This window comes from Plutella xylostella, chromosome 7 (genome assembly GCF_932276165.1).
Source record: "Plutella xylostella chromosome 7, ilPluXylo3.1, whole genome shotgun sequence".
In the NCBI taxonomy this organism is placed as follows: domain Eukaryota; kingdom Metazoa; phylum Arthropoda; class Insecta; order Lepidoptera; family Plutellidae; genus Plutella; species Plutella xylostella.
The window spans coordinates 7,413,658-7,435,157 of NC_063987.1; the positions used below are offsets into that span (position 1 = coordinate 7,413,658).

General features: G+C 39.1%; 1 protein-coding gene across 1 annotated transcript in view; it reads right to left on the reverse strand.

Annotated features, from left to right (window-relative positions):
• Positions 1-21,500, reverse strand: part of LOC105382605 (F-box/LRR-repeat protein 7) — a 36,084-nt gene that overhangs the window by 9,273 nt on the left and 5,311 nt on the right. The window contains exons 2-5 of the mRNA XM_048622186.1: positions 7,455-7,676; positions 4,395-4,586; positions 3,040-3,184; positions 2,062-2,247 (exon numbers count right to left, since the gene is read on the reverse strand). Coding sequence (XP_048478143.1) covers positions 2,062-2,247; positions 3,040-3,184; positions 4,395-4,586; positions 7,455-7,667 — 736 coding nt within the window. The 5' untranslated portion in view covers positions 7,668-7,676. The remainder of the gene's footprint in view (positions 1-2,061; positions 2,248-3,039; positions 3,185-4,394; positions 4,587-7,454; positions 7,677-21,500) is intronic.

The following is a 21,500-nucleotide window of genomic DNA, read 5'->3' on the forward strand; positions in this document are numbered from 1 at the left end:
ATTCCCGGATAACTCTTGAACGTTAGTCACGTACAGAAAAGCAAAGACCAGAATTCCCGGGTTTATTAAAAAAACATCGTAGGAAATCCGACGGAGATATTGGAAAGACGCAGGGAATATAAAAAAGTTAATGTGAATGAAAACCTTTTTGAGGAAAACTAGCTTTGATCTAGCTTTGATGAAATAATTTTTATGAATGTCTTAGTATGTACAGCGGTGGTGCAATTGGCTAATTTGTTTAACCAAGTAGAAAATTACATAAGTTGAAGAAAAAAAAATAAGAGATGCTTTATTTTTTATTGCTTCATATGTGTCTGGCGCCCACTTCCACCACACCACTATACTGCGTTTCATCAGTTAAGATGGTTCATATGACTAAATGGACACGTTTTCAGTTTTGCGGTTTTAGAGAAACGAGGTATAATAGAAATTAATGTACTTTTAATTGGAAAAAGAAAAAATACACTATCCTACTAAAGATTAAATAAAATTATAATTTCCATACAGTGGAAACTACCCTATTGCATTGAACTCATTCAAATATTCAAATGCGGCTCGGGACCAGTGGCGGCTGTACCTAAAGTGCGCCCGTGCAACGCACTACCTTTTAAAAACCTTCTAAATATGTACCTTCCTTCTTCCTATACCATACTAGGTACCTACATCAAAAAAAAAACTTCACAAAAAATACCAATATAAAACCATAATAATACCTACCCTAAACAGAAATTTCATCAATCTGATTATCGTTACGACTTAAATTAAATCGACCTGGCCTATTTTGATTTCTACTACGAAAGAATTAGATCTTATTTTTGCTTGAACAAAAACGGCCTCGTGCGCTCGGATTGTCGCACGGAGCGAGCTCCTACACATAGTATGAAACAGGATGGAAATCGCCCGGCGCGTGAGACGGAAGATGCTCAGTACAAACTGTATGCAGTTCTAGGATAAATTCGTGCGCCGCACGCGACCGGAAATTGCCGAAATAATACGAATGACGCCACGGGACTCGGGAGGCGCAGGCGGCGGCCTTGACCGGTGGCGTGACCTACGAACGATGCACTTGTCATCTCATTGTCACAGTTTGAACAGTTTCACCTTTCGCGCGCGAATACGTAATTAATTTGTTTAATTACTTATTAACTAAGAAAGTAGTAAAGATTTCGTGAGTGTGTATGTCAGTGAAAATGAGTGCAAAATACAATATTGACTTCATAAAAAGCAATATTAGGATCATTTAGGATATTTCAAAATAGACTGGACATTAAATCTGCTGGCCCGCCTCGGCCTTTTCTCATCTTAAAACAGGAGTGCAAAACAAAAAATAAAACTTAGGTATATATACCAGACTTTTCAAAAGTGAAATGTACAATAAAAAGAAATGGTTATGTGAATGTGAGAGACTTAATGCTTTATTTTGCTTTCCGTGTGTTGTTTTCGTTTCGGCGGAGAAGCAATTTCGCGTCAAAAAAGGAACGCAGAATTGTATTAAAATATAAATAAGGTAAAATATACTTTTATTGTTTTTACTTCTAATTGTAATAATCTATTTTTCTTCCAAAATTTACTAAACCCATAAAGTGCACCACCGGGTATCTGAGGCACCAGCCGCCACTGCTCGGGACCTACCACATGAGATGAGATGCACATGTACAGCGGAAATCGGGGAGCTCGCTTGCGAGTCACCTCACTTCTGGAATTACAGTCGTGAGCATAATATATAATGTGGACCCTTAGCGATGGTAGCTCAGTCGGGTAAGCGCCCTTCACGCTTCTCACGTAAGAGATGCGGGTTCCAATCCCGGCGCTGAGGTACCAATTTATTCTTTGAATTTTAGTACTTTCAATGTATAATATCGCTTATGGTGAACGAAAACATCGTGAGCAAACCTGCATATCTAGATTTAGCACATCTGTGAACCCACCAACCCGTGTATGGTCCGGGTGGGAAATGGTCCAAGCTTAGGAAGCCAGTTTCGACCTATGGGATATTCACAAAGGTTCCATTCGGGAGAGCCAGACCAAGACAATAGCATAGAATGTGGAATCTACCCTTACCAGTGACTAGAGTGCACCTCCGCAGATACAGGTACTGCAGCGAGGGACAGGTGTGAAGTAGCGCGCACAAGCCCGCATCGGTCACGGAGCCACAGTCCGTCAGATCCACGAATTCTATTGGTGGACGTCTTGTTGCTAACTTCCCTTCGAGCCACGCCCACTCCGGCCAGTCGACGCTTGGGCAGCCTGGGGGAAGAAAATGGTTATGGAGTTAAAAATTAATAGGTAAGGGTATGCTAACTAAGTATACACTACTACTATCGGGGACGGGTCTCCTTCTAATGAAAGAAGGTTCTTAGGCCTAGTCCACCACGCTGGCCTAGTGCGGGTTGGTGGACCCCAACACAAGCAAACTTGTTCTGAAAGAGTAGTCGGGTGAGTGGGCAACCCGACTGTTAGAGGTTTTCAAGCTGCCCTAAACACTTACACCATTTTGTTTATAAGTAAGTAGGTACTAGATTTTTATTGGCATGCTAGAACTTAAACAATTTCACAAATACGTTAGTCCTCATGTTTACTGAAACTCAACCGTAGTGGTGTAATCCATCTTGTTCAGTAATCCACCCATTAACTGTGCAAACATCTGGTAATGTCTCGGCTCAATACCAACTAACTGTCCACACATTTCCGAGATGTGATTTCAAACCTGCTATTTCATGTGGATATTATGTTTTTATAGTAGGTGCAACTAATTATTACCCATCTGCCTGCAGATAAGTAGCAGCTTTAGTGGAATATGAGAGAAAATTACGTTGCCAGGAATATTTAACCTCTAACTGCCAAGACATCACCGATTGTCTATCAGCTGATGCTTCACGAGTTCGTTATCGAAGTAGATAAACGTCACTATATCGAATTCGTGATTTGTTGAACGCGCATCAAACTAGTTTTACGTCATCGATGACAGGCCCGTCCCGCGGCCGCTGGACCATGTCATACGCCTTTTGTGCTCCTTAAGATGTAACATTAGAAACCCACCAGTCAGGTCCAGATGCCTCAAGTCGGTCAGGTCGGTGATCATGGGAGCCAGCGCGCGTCCGTCCATACTCGTGGACGCGGTGATCGCGAGGTGCGTGAGGTGCCTGAACGTGGCCGCGATGAGCTGGGCTCCTGCTACTGTCACCTGGAATATAGGATGATGGGAGAGTTAGTGACGAGTTCAACACCAAAATACACTGACGAGAAATGAAATAGTTCCATTGCCATATGCAACGGCAATGACAGGTTAAACTTTATCATTGCTTTCAATGTAGAAGGAAAGAGAGGAGGAGGAAGGTTAGAGACAAATTATATAGAACGTCTGAATATCAAGGTAACGGCTGTGTGCTATTAGGTACCAAATGCATAGAATAGAATAGAATAGAATAAATCTTTATTCAAAGAAAACACATCCCACAAAACCAAATGTTAATATGGTTTGACTGTGGCTTATGACAGGCAACAGGGAAAACTTCGACCTACCTACGACTACCCTCTCGGCGATTTCCATTATTATTGACGATCGAATGGTGTAGTGGTGGACCCTGACTGCTATGCCGAAGGTCTCGGGTTCGCTTCCCGGTCGAGGCTGCCACTCCTTGACCAAAACTCACCTGCACTATTCCTGACATCAAAAAACAAAACACGACTCACCACACTGCCCCTGCTCCTCCACTCCTTGACAGCACTGATGCAGGGTCCAGCCCTGGCGCCGGCGCACCTGGCCGCCACCTCCAGCGGGACAAAACAAAACACTACTCACCACACTGCCCGTGCACTCCTTCACTCACCCGATATGAAGACTAGTAAAAACAAAACACGACTCAAGACGACGCACTAATTTTCACACCAAAAAACAAAACACAACTCACCACGCTGCCCCTACTCCGCCACTCCTTGACAGCGCTGATGCAGGGTCCGGCCCTGGCTCCGGCGCACCTCGCCGCCACCTCTAGCGACACAAAACAAAACACAACCTACCACAATACTCCTGCTCCTTCACTCCTTGACCAACTTACCTCACCCGCAGCGTCTAGATTCATATCAAAAACAAAACACGACTCACGACGCCCTATTTTTCACATCGACAAAAACAAAATACGACTCACCACGCTTCCCCTACTCCGCCACTCCTTGACAGCGCTGATGCAGGGTCCAGCCCGGGCGCCGGCGCACCTCGCCGCCACCTCCAGGGGGCCGGCGGCGCGGACTCGCTTCCAGACTTCGGGTGGCGCTGCTCACCACACTGCCCCTGCCCCTTCACTCCTTGACTCACCCGATAGTTCATATCAAAAAACAAAACACGACTCACGACGCCCTATAGCTTTCCCATAAAAAAACAAAACACGACTCACCACGCTACTCCTGCTCCTCCACTCCTTGACAGCACTGATGCAGGGTCCAGCCCTGGCTCCGGCGCACCTCGCCGCCACCTCCAGCGGACCGGCGGCGCGCACTCGCTTCCAGACTTCAGGGCGAGCGGTGAGGCGGGACACCAGGCGCGCCCAGCGGCGGCACACGCGCGACATGCGGACCAGGTCGGTTACCTGGAAGGTTGGAGTTGTGGTTATAGTGTGGTGTATTAATGTTGTGGTAGGTATGCGAGGCTGCCACGAGCGTGGAAGGGTTAGGGGTACAGGGTTTTGCATAAAGAGTATACTAAGCCGAAAGGGGGTGACTCTGGGGGTCATTCTGAACAACTTTTGTTCTACGAGTTTTGGAAATTCACGAAAAAACTCGTAGAACAAAAGTTGTTCAGAATGACCCCCTGAGTCACCCCCTTTCGGCTTAGTTTAGTATACCCTTTTTGCAACATCCTGTAGAGATAGAGCACAGCAGCTTTCTCCTCCCGTGTTGCGGCGCGCATACTTCAGGGAGTGCAAAGCAGTTATGGTCAATCGTTAGTGATTCACAATTACACGATAAATTATTATTATCATAAATGTGAAATCTTCATGGGGTTTCCATGACAAAACCCAGAACTAGGTTTTGTATGGTGGTGAAAGGATTAATCCGGCTACAAAAAAGGAGCTGTTTGACAAAATTGATTTAAAAATTTTGATAGACATTTACGCTGATAGCTCAATTATATTATTTATCCAACCAGCAATCTATTAATCGCGGATAATTTATAGTTAAGGTATTGAACAAGCTGAATAGTTTTCGACAGTTCGGATACTCCAAGTTTTGAAATTGCAAAAGTTAACAAATTTCCTATTTTAGATTGTAAAATCTATTCTGATTAAAGTTATATACTGCTCTGTTAGTAAGTAGATAGCTAAGTTTGAGGTTTAAAGCAACAGGATTAATTACCTACTCTAAGTTCGCAACTTTGCAGTAAGTTTAATGCTTTTTCTTTGCAAAAGTTAGATGTTTCCTGTGTTTGAAAGAGAATACCTAAAGTAAAAAGAATATACCCTGGAGTGAAGCAGGTCTGATATTTAAACATTACTACTAGACTCTCGAGCAATGAAAACGTTTCATCCACTAGGTAATGTCACTAGAACTTTTTCATTACTTGCGAGTGTACCTATTATACAGGGTGTTTCAAAAAGGGTATACTAAGCCGACTTGGATTGTCCATAGTAAAAAGTCACGTGACCAACATAGTTTCTATGAAAAATATTTTTTTTTCGCGAATTTTGAAATTCCTATTTTGTTTTCGGGCTTAGATATACGAGTACCATGCTGGACATGTAGGTTTCGGCTTAGTATACGCTTTTTGCAACATCCTATACAGGGTTATTGGTAAGTAGACCTTATCCTTTCAGGAGGTGATAGAGGAAGGCATTTCCAGACGATTGAACCCTATAATGCATTAACCATGTTTTTATGCTAAAGTGCACAAAAAATTGTCATATGACATTCTTTTTTAATTTAACTTATTTGTTTTTGGGTTCGGAATATTAAAAAAAATGTTTAACTATTTTGAGGTATTGTGTCTAATTTAAGTCAAATAATGCAGATTTGTTTATTTTAATTAGTTTATTAAGGTGTAACTTGTGCGAAACAACCAAAAAAGTTATTGAAATATGGCTAGTTTTTTTATTTTCGGTTTTAAACATAAAATTTTGGCAAAAAATGAAAAAAACTTAAATATGAAATATCTTATAAATGGTTTAGTTTCGGATAATGCATTATAGGGTTCAATCGTCTGGAAATGCCTTCTTCTATCACCTCCTGAAAGGATCCGGTCTACTTACCAATAACCCTGTATATGTGGTGGGCTTTTGGATTACAATTCCTATCCAGATTAACAATAACTGTATAGCTATAGCTATTAGGTACTTCTAAATCCAGTTACAACAGAAACAGAACACGACACCGTCAGTTGCCGCTTTCTATCGATTCTAATTGCATTGTCCTCCCAGTCCCTTGAATTAAGTCCTATTCTACTACAGTTTGTCACTGAATTAACTTGGTAAACAAACTTCCGCGCTTTGTTCCAGGCGTTTCATTTGTACAAAGGACGGCAGATTCCTGGGGGTCAGTGTAGCTTACGAAAAACCTGCGCTTAACACGGCTCTATGAGAAGGGCTAGCACGGGGCGCATTTAAGACGTGACAAAAGTTTTACATCGCGTTCACTCACACCTAGCCTCAAGAGCGAGAGCGACGGAGTTTTATCACGTCTTAATTGCGCTCCGTGCTAGCCCTTCAGTTGCATGAAACGTACCGATTGTAGGATAAAATCTCGTGCGTTTTGAAACGTAGCGATTGTACCACAGCTCTCGTTTGTTAGTTTTTTTGTCAAGATAGAGTAACCCTCCAGCTGTTTAATTCGTACAAAGGACAGTAGGTTCCTGCGGGCTTTTGTCACTGTCGGTAGTCGGAACTGAATGTTTAGTTCAATTATGTCGCTGCAACTTTGTATAAACAATATGAGACACGTGTATGTAAAAATAATTGCTTTTGATTTTGGAAACGGGACGTTTATTTGAACGTTTGTTGATTAAGTACCTACTTCAGCGAGCACCTGCACAGCAATTAAACCTCTTTAATTTGTACATAGCACCCTACCTGCATATTTAGTAGTGCTTAAATAAAATTGCTTTGATGCTTTGAGTAGAATTTGGAAGTCCATTTCACCCAGCCTGAGTTCTGTATGTTCCAAGTGACATGTATTTATGTAGGTAATAATTGTTTCTGGGACTATTGTCCTTTTTTTTCTCTGCAATGGAGTTTGTGCTTGCATCTGGCTCTATCAAACGGTACCATTGTGCATATCCCCTAAACCGCCTTTCTAACCTTAGATCTTGGACCATTTCCAGACTGGTCCACTGCAGTTTACTAAGACTATAAACCATGATTGGCGTGGTCGACAACAGAGACGTGTGGAATAAGCATAGGGAGGCCTTTGCCCAGTAGGACACTAATATAGCTACTTAAAAAAAATTAAAAAAAAACCGTAATCACCTCAAGATACGACAAAATCTTGAACCACAGCGCGTCACTGAGCGTATTATCCCGTCGTCTCCGCGGCGGGCCGCAGTCAGCCAGCGTGTGGTACCCCTGGTCCAGACTCAGCTCGCTCAGGTCCGCAGCCAATGAGAGCGCGGGCTCAGGGGGCGGCGGGGGCCGGCGGCGCGCCCCCCCGCAGACCGGCCCGGAGCAAGAGCCGCTCGACATGGTGACCGCCTGGAATAGAAGAAATTAGAAAGGTTAGTTGGAAGAAATTACTTCTTGGCAATAAGCCCGCCTATGTATACATTACTTTTAAGTCCATTTGTGCAACTGTTGATTTAGTTTACAATAAAGTGTTTATTAATAAATTAATAAATGGAAGAGCAGGGTTGGTTAGGGAGTTCCTTAATGTTCTCTTTGAAGAATTGGGGTGCTGCATCGCTGGTAGCTGTTATGAGGTCTTCCGGCGTGCAGATTTAAAGTAGGGTTGGTTAGGAGGTTTCTGAATCAGCTTCTGAGCGTGTCGATGATGAATGGTAAGTTGCTAAATGAATTACCAGAATTGGACCAGCGGTATAGGGGTTGTGAGCTCTTCCCGCGGGCATGATGCTACATAGGTGCACCATCTCTTATGGAGCTTCACAGAACACAGAGCAACCCTAATTCTGTGCATTCTAACTTGTTTCTGTTGCCAATGTTGCTTAAAATTTAGGTAGTACTTATAATTATTTTCACGTAGTCAAATTTAATGTTAATTTAAATTTTCACTGCATGCTGTATATACTTAATATAATTATAATTATTTGCAAGTTATTTTTATATACTTACTTTTGGAAGAGCGGTCATATCCTAATACAGGTTTTCAAAACTTAAAAGGATGTGGCCTTACATACTTGTAACAAATAACTTGTGTTTTGAATAAATGATTTGTATTTGTATTTGTATTTGTATTTGTAATGTACCTACTTGACATACAAGTACACCCGAATCCGCGTTGTTCTATGCATACAAGCTACACGTTCGTACGTTATGGGACTTGCTATGGCATTGTGAAATACAAACAGCAATGGAATGAGAGAGACTGATAACATTATACCCTGCATGGGCTCCATCTAAATCATCTTCAAAATAATCTTAATATCCATCTGAAGGCAGCAATCTAAGGATGCACAAAAGGTATCTAGGACTGTCTGCCTGCCCATTCCATTATATTATTTTGAAGGGGGTGTCAACATCATTATACGGTGTAATGGAAGGACGTCGACATAGTCCATTTGTGACCAAAGGAATTCCATTTATGACGAAAGGAATTCCCAAACGGTGCATTCCCAAACGGTGCATTCCCCGAATTTTTACACTCGCACGGTCCGTAATGTTCTACTACAGGAGACATACCCACTTCCAAGACTGGATGATTGATGTCATAATCTCAAAGCTTGGCAGCTGCGATAGATATGCTCATTTCAGAAGACTACTTTTAGGGTGACATGCACCAAACATTTAAACGCAATTAAATATAAGTATTGATGTTACAGTAGTGCTTTGACAGTAGAAGGTACCAAAGCTGCTTCCAAAGCTGGGGGCCGCGGGTTCGAATCCCGCCCCGCCCCTGTATCTACAATAGTATCTATTTCAAAAGTTGCAAATTGCAAAAGCTTTTAGGAAATTCTCACTGGCAATTTTCTTTTACGCATTATACGAGTGGAGTATATAGCTTCTCATAACTGAGTTTTTGATTGGATTTGTTTGCGAAACTTAGGTAAGTAATAAATACAATAACTGTATTCTAGCAAATACATAAATTATGACGGACTTTGCATTGTTAACGTTTTATAAGTAATTTTTACTTATCACGACTATGATTTATTGGGAAAGATAATAAATACTCATAAGTATGAATCTTTTTATCTTATTCTTGGCCAAGCATCTAAACTACCGTTAACGTTTCTATTTTTAGAACCGACATTTTAAAAACACTTCTTATAATCTCCGCCGATAAATATAGAAAGATAAGACAACCCACATAAGCAGGAGGTCACTCTATATGACAAAAAACAAAGTTTCGGAGCGCTGCTGCGCGAGCCACGACTCTATCTCGTTGTATTAAACGTGCCGATTGCACGACAGCTCTCGTTCGTTCGTTTTTCGTCAGTATAGAGTAACCCTCCAGTGTCGTATGGAATTATTGGAATATCTTGAGAACGCAATTGACCTAAATAACTAGCAATAGTCAATAATCTAATAAATCAACAACGAAGGTGCAATGTCGCCGGTTCAGTACAGCATAATATGCTATAATTTTGTATCCACATCCACAATAATTAAGGGGGCTATTTCTATCTTACGAATCGGTCATTAGGATACAGTGTTATGGAGGGAGTCCCTAAGTAAATCTAATAATTATAAATACGGTGGAAAGCCAACAGTGATACATTTGATATTTAAATAATTTCGTAGTTTCGTCATTGACGACTTAAAAAATTTCTTAAGCTAGATTTCGAGCATATAGTCCTTTTCAAAAGTAGGTATCCTTAAGGAATATTGGTATTGAAAGAGCTATAGACTTTTCAATGAGGCACTATTCTATCATTGCAAAAGCTTGGCACTGTCATAAAGAGCAGCCTTGTAAATTCTCCGCCTTACAATGTATAGGGTGTGAACATATCGCCTGAGCGTGAAACTCAAAGCGCCTACATGGCAGTTAACCTAAATGTCCGTTGCCGAGACGGAACAAGCCTTAAATTAAATGACAATGTGTTGGGTTGGGTGTAGAATTCTATAAGTACCTACTTGCTATCTTTGCCAGTTAAAAGGTCTTCGCACATTATAACAACTCACCGGCGACTCGACTCTATGCTAGACATTGATATTTAAGCCCTGTGTCATATGTTCAAGGTTTAAATTAAAAAAATAATAATTATAAAGTAGTGTACAACGAGTGGCCTACGCATCGTACACTAAAAGTCTAGAAAAACTAAATGAGTGTGAGTAGAGTTGCTGCCGCGTTGGCGTGGAGTTGTTATAATGTGCGAAGACCTTTAAATACAGTGTCCACATATCCGCCGTTTTTTCTGCAGTTCTTTGCGCAGCAGAGATTTTTCTTTAAAAGAAACTTAAGACTCACGGTAAAACCGAGAACTAAACTACATACTTACTTGTTCTTACGATCTGACACATATTTGATATTTAGTCCAGTGAGGATCGGACTCTACATATAAAATATTATAATTATTAAGTTAAGTATGCATTTCCAGGTATATAGAAGATATTTCTTAGCCTAGGTACTAACAACTCTATCCTGCATCAGAAAATACTAAGCAACAGTCAACATAGAAATAGAGTCACAGACAAATTGTATATTTTATTAGCTCCAAGCTTTGTTTAAACGGGACACCGTGCGACCAATATAAACGGCCAGAAGGACAGGCCTTCTATCGTTCTTAACTCTTGAATCATAAGAGCCACATTAGTGTCGCAAGGTACCTACTGCATTTGACGTGGCCTCCACTGTACTTAGTGACACAACCGTTGACGTTCGTTAAAGTTAACGAAGCAATCGCTCGTGGGAAATGTGTCCAGGCGCGGCCCTTTGCTAATAGGTTAGTGTTTTGAAGGAAAACAAAAACATACTTAAACTTACGCAAGAGCACTAGTTTTGCGATAGGTCTATGTTATTTGCAGCGTTACTCGAGACAAGTAATGGGTGAACAATTTGTCTACTGGGATCGCAGCCTATAAGTAATGCTTTTAGTTAACAAGGCTGAATGTTACATTCTTAGAAAGGTTTGATGGCTTTTGCTGTCCATTTTTATTCTTATGTTATTTATATTATAAGAATTTTAAAATCATGGTTAAGTACGATTATATCCGTTTCATTGGTAGACCTAACAATCACTTCATTATTAAATAATACTGAATACTGGTTAGCTTTTGTGCCAGTGATTCGAACACATGTGTGAAAATTAACGAAGCGAGGTGGCTCTGGGAATGTTTTGTCACACGTACTGTCGCGGACACATACCAAGGAAAGAGGTGTGTTATAAGTTTCTCTCACGAAAGCTTAGCAATTCAATCACAAAAACAAAAATCGTGTGATCGTATTTAGAACGAGACCATTATTTTGTACATTATACCTACCTGTATGCATGGCTAAGGTTGTACACGACTTGGCAGAACAGGATCTTTAATCAGGAAGATTTTTCGTCTATTTGACATATTGTTATAATATTTTGATTTATATACTTGTGCAAGCAGTGTCATTGCTGTTACCCTACCGGACACTACTGTGTCATAACCGGAATTAAAGTAAGTAACAGACATACTAACGACTTATCTACCAGCAAAATATATACGATATGACGCATACTAAATCAAATAACATTCACGAGGTAGATTGAACCCCACAGATAATGCAGGCAACACCATAATTATAACCATTCGAATAACTTATCTGCAAAGCTTATCAATTTAACTTCACTTATATGGATGCAGGTATTTTACTATCAAAATTGCTAGATTAAATTTACGATCACAATTTAGATGTCAGATGGAAAGGTTATTTAGCGACAAAATAACATAATCAAAACCTTAAGCAAAAATAAAGGTTTCTCTGTGTCGATGGTGTATACAGACAGTTGCAAAAATAGCCAAAGGAGTGTGTAAGCCAAAGAGGGTGACTCAGGGGATTATTCTGAACCATAGAAGTAATTAACTAATTCTGAACTACCCTTGATATATGCCTTGTGAAAACTGAATAAAAATATTGGCTTTTCCATACAAACTTTGTTACTCACGCAACTATTTTACAATCAGAAGCTCTTTTTTATGTTTTTCTATGGTACATAAACACACACACGCACTCACGCCTTGTACTAATGTACTCCCTTGCGGGGTAGGCAGATGTGCATTGCTGCACCCACTTTTCGCCACATATACAGTAGTCAGGGTCACTAACCACTACGCCATTCGGTCGTCTTCTATGGCTTCGGTTTCTATGGTACGAATTTCCAAAAGTTTTATCTAGTAAGGGGGTCATACTTTTATGCAAACTATCGCACTCGTGCTAGCCCTGCGCGGTGGGTGCGGCGCCAGCAGCCCACGCCGGCGCGCACCTCGACTGCAACTATGTGACACCTTATTAGGCACTTAAACGCGCTATTAGGCAGACAATCGCATGACGTCATTATCGCTGCATGCACGGGGTGAGAAGATAAGACAGGCTTTGGAGGCACTACCTTAAATCTTCTACATAGGGCGCATGAGAAGAGCCTGAAGTGCAAGCGTTGCGAGTGTGATCATTGAGTGAGTAACCCAGCTTTAGTTGCAGTTCAATTCAAACAACTTGGTATAGTTCTGAAGTTGGCAGTGAATGCACTTTTGTACCTTGTCAAACTAACAAACCGCATATTCATTCTTTCAAACATTGACAGTTGTTTAGTTTAATTGTAACAGTCAACTTCAGGAAATATCATGTTGTTTGTTACGAACTACGCTAAGAACACATAGCAATGCATTCAGAAAGAGCACAATTTATCTTTCAAATTAATAATATACATTAACATAAAGTTTTATTTGCCAAAGAAAAAGCTTTGATCTACAAATTTCTCTTTTTACTTAATTCTGGAAAAGCTTCTTCACATAAAAATGCTAATGTTCTTCGCGTCTGTTTACGAGTGGCATGAGAGGATCACACTCACAGACGACTCTCAACTGATTCTCAACTACTTTATTAAGCACCATAACAACAAATACTGTAACGATTAAAAAAATATATATTTTGTTCAATTTTTTTTTATTAAATTTAATTTATGTTGGTAATATTCTGATGCGCTGTAAAATTTACCTCTTTAGAGGTAATTTAGTGCTTTTCTCACTGGAAATTTTACATTTGCTTATTAGGTATTGCATAAATGAATAATTTTATCAAAAAATGTACTTAATTAAAATTTCAACAAAATATTTACGTTTCTAGTTGGTAATATTCTGTTGGGCTGCTAAATAAATGCCCTTCAAAATTTCAGATGGTCTCATTAAGCTAGTATTTATTCCGTTTCAGATTAATTTGGTGCTAGGTCACAGGAACTTTTTCATTGCTCGTGAGTGGATGTCCCAGATAGGATTTAAATTTATTTGTAAATTATTTATAAAATACAAGAACACCATTGTACCAATTTACGAACTCGAGTTCACACAAACGGTAGTGGATTGTTATTCAAATACCAAGGTCTAAGTCTCATTTCCAAGGAACAGAAACGTTTTAATCTAAGGATTTATCCCTTCACTTAACTGCAGTTAAACGGCTCACTTTAAACGACCCAATAATTCACAGATTTAGCCTATTAAAATTGTAAGCGAAATACTTAATCAACTTAGGTAATTCTCAGGTCAAACGTGTTGCGTGGTGGTTAGTAAATGTGTAGCTGCAGCCATAATCCCGGGTTCGATTGCCGGCCGGGGTGTATCGGTTCTCGGATTTTGTGTTCGAAATATGACTTGAGAAGCCTCTTATTTGAAATAGGAACGTTAGAACGGTAGCTAGTTGGTCCCTTAAAACTGGTGAAAAGAGGTACAGCAATGCACTTCTGCCTACCCCATAAGGGTGTAAATCAGGTAAATGTACATAGTTTTTGCAATGTATGTCTGTAGGTATATAAGCTTCTCGAATAACACAGACAGTAGAAAAAAGTATTTGTCAAACTCATCAATTTATTTTTGATACTTTTTGACATAATACTCAAGTTAGTTTTGGTTTTCATAGTCTGCTAAAAGCCTTGCGATAGAGCCTTGGCCTGATCACCGATAAAATTGTACCCCATATTGTGCAACCTTGTTATTCAAGATCAATAAACAATGAAAGGACGAAAGCTTTATACGATATTGTGGGTAGGTAGAAGCCGTTTTATGCATAGAATTTGTGATCTATGGTTAATGTATAGACGCCGACAATGTGGCGCCAAATCTAAGGTGCCATGCAACTATACATAACATTATCTCTAGTATTATCAAGGTTTTTTTAACTTTTGAAACTTATTAGGTATCTTCCACTTCATAAATAAGCTTATTGCTTGAATATTCCTAAATCACTAATAAGCAGATTTAAATAACTTTTTTATCATAGAAAGTACGTTTAATATAACGAAGTAGTGTTTAGTGCAACAACTTACTTTTTTGTTAGCTAAAGTGACCCCCCTGACACACAACTATCGAACAATGTCCGCATATTTCTCCAGCGGTTAACCTCAGCTACATCGCGGTGTAATTGGGGCGAATGCGCCGCTAGCCATCCATCTTTCCCCGAGTGTTACAGCTCTACGTACATTTCTATACTGGCTTTCTCTTTATTGGTGACAAAGTAGTCAGTAACTGTTAGATAAATAAAGTACACTGTACCGTATTTGTGTCTCTTTTAGTCCATCCATCCCAGGGATGTCCGCCTTTTGAAGGGTAAAAAATTAAGTTGTGATGTAAAATTGTTACCTTATTTCTACTTAGTGTACAAATAAAGAGTACTCTATATATCTAAATAAATGCCTCGGCTAAAATACTATGTTTCCGACTAAAATACTAAAACAGCCAAAAATACAGGAATGTCTGGTATGTTTGCAAGAAAAAAAAACGTTGTTTATTATGTAGTTGGAACGGATATTGTTATCCTTATCTCTTAGTAGGCTCTGTTTGATAGCTTACTCTCGGTCGGCTATTTCCTGGATAAGAGCAAATACTGCTATGTAATTCTAGGTAAGAGTATGTACTTAGTTTTATGTTAGTCAATTCGGGGGAAATTATCTTGAAGTAAAAGCGAAATTAATTTGGCAGACATACTTACATTTATTTAAATCAAAAGCTTTGCAATCAGGGTTCAAGATAGTTATGAATTCATTCTCATTTAAAATTTGCTGTTAAAGTTTTGTCTATTTATAACATTCTCTTCAAAATACTGTATGAGTAACTTTTTAAATTAACTCTGAAGCCAGGTACATAATAAAAAAATCACAACCTATGTAACTAACCAACCCCAACAAAAATCCTCGCAGTAACCAACTTGAAAGTAAAAAGCACACGTCGTAAGTACAATAATAATGAGTTTCACCATACCAGTCTCCCACATAAAGGGATTGCGAGCACGAACATCCTCCGGCAGTAGCAACAGAATCGTAGAACAAAAATTATCTTTTTAATATTATCTATGGTCAAGTTTAATATAATATCGAGGCTTCGGGCGTTTTCGACCAGTGTGTCCGAGCCCTTTTTGAGAGACTTCACGATAAACATGAGATGCTGTGGATTTCTGTACATAGAATGAAATTTAAAATACTAAATACAAAAGGTCATACTTTTCATCTGGTACATGTGAGGTAAGTATTTCTCTGATATTTTATTATACAGTTCTTCAGTTCAGGGTTTAGACCGTATGTATACCAAATTTCATTCAAATCCGTTCAGTAGTTTTGGCGTGAAAGAGTAACAGACACAGACACAGTTACTTTCGCATTTATAATATTAGTTAGGGGTTAGGATCATAACAATATATTATTAGAGCTACCGTAAACTTTACTACCAATAACGGAATTTACGGGATCATAATAATAAGACCAAAATTCTGACTGAATATCTGAAATTCCACGATTTTTTATGCTCCTTAATATAATGCGTTTGTTTGTTTGAATTTTGCACCAAAATATTATATCTCTTTTAAAACATCTCTGCAATATGTTCTTCATCGCTTTTCTCACCCATTGTTGTCAGGACTGTCGGTCAAGTAGGCTGGAGGGCGTCCCATAAATAACTCTAGTAGGTAGTCTATCACCGGCTATTACGTGTAACCTAACCATTGTCTGAATTTAATACCCTTCGCAATAGGTATCCTCTTAAACTCTTAACTATCACAAGTCGTAATCGACACAGGTATACTGACACTCTTATAAGGGGCCAAACAAGTTGTCTCCTTGTTTTACCCAAGCTTTCCACTTAGAAAGCGGATTTCCTAAGAAACTAATAAAGCGGTGACGAATAAAATTGCTTACACGGGAAAGGTGGACCAGCAAACAGTATTAATGTGCTCTGCACAAGTTCAACGCTGTTTTATTGGAAAATATAAGTTTTAGTTTAAAAACCCTAACGAAGCAATATAGTTAAAGCAATAGATGCAACAGTGGTAGTAGACCATTGTTGTTGGTTGATGTAATCGGTATAGAAGCACAAACATAAGTGCTATAGAGGTTATACAACAGTTCTTAGTACAGTACAGATGAACTTAAACGTTAACGTTAAAGTTCAATTAGGCATAATTGAACTCAGTTTAATCTCTTCCAAGAAGATAAATGATTTCTAAAACAACTGAATTTTCCGTCAAGAATTTGCAATTTCGCCGCGATTACCGAACCGCTGGAGGCTTTTGTACCCCTCAAACATTTAATAGGCACTCTCGGTGTACCATAAACTATTTTTAACACCAACTCCTTGCTCAGTTCATTCACCTCCCGTGGCCGTATTTACGCTATAAAGAAGTGGCATTTTTATGTCCCCGAGATTTATTTTGCAAGTCACCTTTAAATATTGGCTAGAATTATTTATCACTTGTTTAGAATTTTGTTTAGAGGTTATGGCCCACGCAATCTTGAGTCCTTTGAATCAAGTTTGATTGATTTATTTGCCATTAGTGCGCGGTCGCTTCGCAGTTGGAAGGATGTACTTTAATTGTCTATGGATTGCTTAGATGAGAAATGGACTAGGCTTGGTAAGCTATTTTTATTGTATGTATAATACGGTTTCTGCTTAGTTAACTTAATTTCCGGTAGAAACGGCTAGGATACAAATATCATTTTTTTTTATTTAACGTCTACAAGACGATCGAATGGCGTAGTGATTAGTGGCCCTGACTGCTATGCCGAAGGTCCCGGGTTCGATTCCTGGCTGGGGCAGATATTTGTTTAAAGGCAAGTATTTGTACTCGGGTCTTGGGTGTTGATATTTATATTTAATAGAAAGAAAGAAAGAAAGAAAAACTTTATTTGGCTTAGACAGCAATATTAATTTACAAAGAAAGATGCAATGAAATATAAATATAAGTACTTAATCTAATAAATCTAAATATATATATATATAAGTATATAATATGTATCTATCTATGTATTTGTGTAGATATATCAGCTGTCCGATACCCATAACACAGGCTCTGCCTAGCTTGGGGTCGGATGGCCGTGTGTGAAGATGTCCCCACATATTTTATTTTTTATTTTATTTTACACTCTGTGTCACTCTCGGTACTAGGTATTAAGTAAATCAAGGTGATAGGTATTTTGGCGCTAAAATAAAGAAACAATCTATTACATACTTACTAATTATTCTAAAAACAGTAAATTTTCAGTGTAAATTGGCATGTTCCACTCACGGCCGGAGATACGACGTGAACGAATGTTTATTTAACGGTAAAGGAGAGCTGTCCGACCGCAGATAGACCTATAACTAAACGAAGATGGAGCAAACCATATTGCAATGTGCGAATTGAATTTATTGACAAATTAATTTCAAGTTTAACAAAAGAACAAAAGAGAGCGGCTATGCAGTAGGCATTCGGATGGAATACTTAAAAATGAGTCCAATCAGGCAAAATCTTTTTCATCTTCGCGTGTCGGTCATACGCAATAGAGCGTATGAGGCTTTGTAATCTGGTGAAAAGATACTTTGTCAGTTTGTTGTCGGTCGCTGACTGCTCAGAATGCGCCAGACTTTTAGGTACCTACTGTGCTTCACTTGTTTGTGTAGCAAAAGAGCTTTGTCACACTCTAAGCAGATGATTGCACATCTCCTACACTCAGTACTCCGGACCGAGCCCCGAGACACCACTCAATTCTCGCCGTGATGCAATCAGAAGTGGGATTTTATTTAAGAAACTAGTTTCGATGCAAATATTTTTATGATTCTCATTTCCATTTGATCGCTAAGACTTGTAGAGCGGCGCTCTGCCCACGTTCCATTTCTCTTCTGCCGTTCTTTGTGTTATGTTTTTAGCCTAAGTGCAAGAGTTTATAACCCCTAACGAAAAAGAGGGGTGTTATAAGTTTTACGTGTTTGTATATCTGTCTATGGTAGCGTAGCTCCAAAACAGTTGAACCTATTTTAGTTTTTTTTTCGGTCATACGTTACCCCGAGTGCTCATAGCCATATTTTATCAAAATTGGCTTAGCCGCTCTAGAGTTATGCCACTATTAGTGCTGAAACTCGAGGGTTTTTAACGTTGGTTAGATTAGGTTATGACTGTTATGTTAGGTTATGATAAAACCCTTTCTTCATTGGAGACCCGTGCTCCAGCAGTGGGGACGTGATGGGTCGTGATGAAGGTTGGGCTATTATTGATTCGGACCCACTATAAAAGGTACATTAATTCTTGTTCATTTGTTCGTCGATTTAGAGACGACCCTCCAGATCGTATGCTCCCGATCTTCCTAAATCTGCCTCTGTAACCCTCAATCCTACCCTCTTCAGTGCAGTAACCAGTAGGGCGTCCCACGATCTATTTGCTGGTTTTTGGCCTCCACTATAGATGCTTGACTTCACCTTTTCATCTCACCATAAAAGCATTTAAAATTTGACATTTCTCAGCTTTGAGAAATACATAAATAATTCAGTGGATATCAAAATTTATTCGTTATTTGCCTGTTCTACCATGTATCAAATGTTAATTGATACATTATAGTTATCTTTATAGTTTATGGCTATGTTATTAATAGTTATGACGTAACTTCCGGGCTAAAGCGTAGCTTCACTTTCTATGTCACATCACATCTGCACAACTTTAGTAACTTCTGCACGACTTCAATTCTATGCACACATGTATACGTAGCTGCTTCTACGTGTAAGCTTCCTCAAAGATTGGAAAGAAAAGACGACCGAATGGCGTAGTGGTTAGTGACCTGACTACTGAGCCGATGGTCCCGGGTTCGATTCCCGGCTGGGGCAGATATTTGTTTAAACACAGATATTTGTTCTCAGGTCTTGGATGTGCCCGTAAAATGGCAATAGGCCCGCCCCCTATTACATTGGGACTAACATAACACTCTGGCGAAAAGTGGGTGCAGCAATGCACCTCTGCCTACCCCGCAAGGGAGTACATTAGTACAAGGCGTGAGTGCGTGTGTATATATATTTATATATATATACCTCAACCTTCCACATAATATAGAGCATGAATTATACCTAAATGCGTCGATAAAGCTTTTTTCCAACTAGATTTCTGTTTCTGCGCTAAATCTTATCGGAATTATGTGAGACTTAACCTGGTCTATAAACAAATTACTTTACAACATTATACGGTACTAAAATACCACTACTCCTAGACTATAAACAGGGTTGTGGATCCCTATTAAGGATATTAACATAGCCGAAACAAAATAATTAAGTATTGTTTGTTAACATTCAATTTGGTCAAATAAACTTTTGGTATTATAATATAGTCTTTCCATCGTAGATATTGTAAAATTTGTTTGTTCAACATGGGTACATATTGTTATACCGTCCTAAACAGCTTAACTCGTTATTATGAAGTATTCTGTAGGGAGAAAAGGCTATTTTGGCAGCAGTCATAAAGCCTAGTCAGAGGCCTTCGGGCAGCTTGAAAACATCTGACAATCGGGTTGACCACTTACCCGACAACTCTCTCAGCACAAGCTTACTGGTGTTGGGGTCCACCAACCTGCACTGGGCCCGCGTAAAACCCTTCCTTCATTGCATCGAGACCTGTGCCCCAGCAGTGGGAACGTGATGGGTCGTGATGATGAGGTAGGATAGCTGAACAATTGTTTAACGAAAAGCTGGTAGTTAATCCGCTGATAGCTATACATACAAACTACACAGAGGCACTACACTTTTACTATCACTTTGGCATCGCTGGGGCAACCTGAATAGTGAAGCTACAGTCTCGCAAGCCACGTAAATGTCACTAGCCTATAAGTGGACAAGAATTTGTGTGTAAATGAAGTTGTTTATCCCGCGAATCCAAGCCCTAGTGTACGATGGGTTTTCATAATTAGCTATTACACAGGTACTTAAACATACAGTCTTTTAATGCAATGTAAGAGCTTTTATACAGTATGTCCCAAAAGATTTCGTAGCTCGAAAAAAATAGGGGTAGATTTAATAATAGAAACAAAGAAAGAAGAAAGAAAAACTTTATTTGGCTTAGACAGCAATATTAATTTACAAAGAAAGATGGAATGAAATATAAATATAGGTACTTAATCTAATCAATCTAAATAGTATAAGAATATAAATCTATAATAAATGGCATTTTCTAATAAATAAATAAAATTACCACTTTGTGGGCTTTTTTGCTAACTGTACAAGGATAAAAATATTCGTGTACTATTTTTTTTTTAAAGTGGTATACTTATTATCAGTAGTTACCTAATTACGTATACTTATATTTTTTTAATCACAGACAGATGCATATCGTAATTTTATTATTCATGCTACGTCTACTTACACCTATAGTGGAAGCCAAGAACAAGTAAATAATAGAGCGTGGGACGCCCTACTGGCTACTGCACTGTCGTTTCGTTGCAGAGGCAGATTGAGGAAGACCGAGGACATAGATCTAAGGCGTCAAACAATAGCTGAAATAGAAACTGTGTATTTTTCGTACTGCCTATATAATTATTTTGATGTATTATTGGCACTGGGTTGCAGAAAGGAAGCTATTAAGCTAATGTCGTTACGTTTGTTTGTATACCTTTTGCTCGTGAGTTTCGGTTCAACTCAAAAGGTATCCCGAGGTAATTTAGAGATTAAAAGTACCCAATGTCACTCACCAGCCTTCTAATTATCCCTACACAAATAAAAAATAAACCATACCGTCATCAGTCTTTGGCGACATGAAAGCAGGGCCAACAAAAGATCAAACACACTTTTCAGATATATTTTTCCGTTTCGTACTTATAAAAAAATATGATGAAATTATAAATTCATCGCTGTCCAAAAATTCAATGCAGTCACACCAAAGGGATTACTTTTATCACACTCCCAGAAGTAGTAGGTACAATTTAAAACGTCACCACAATTTTT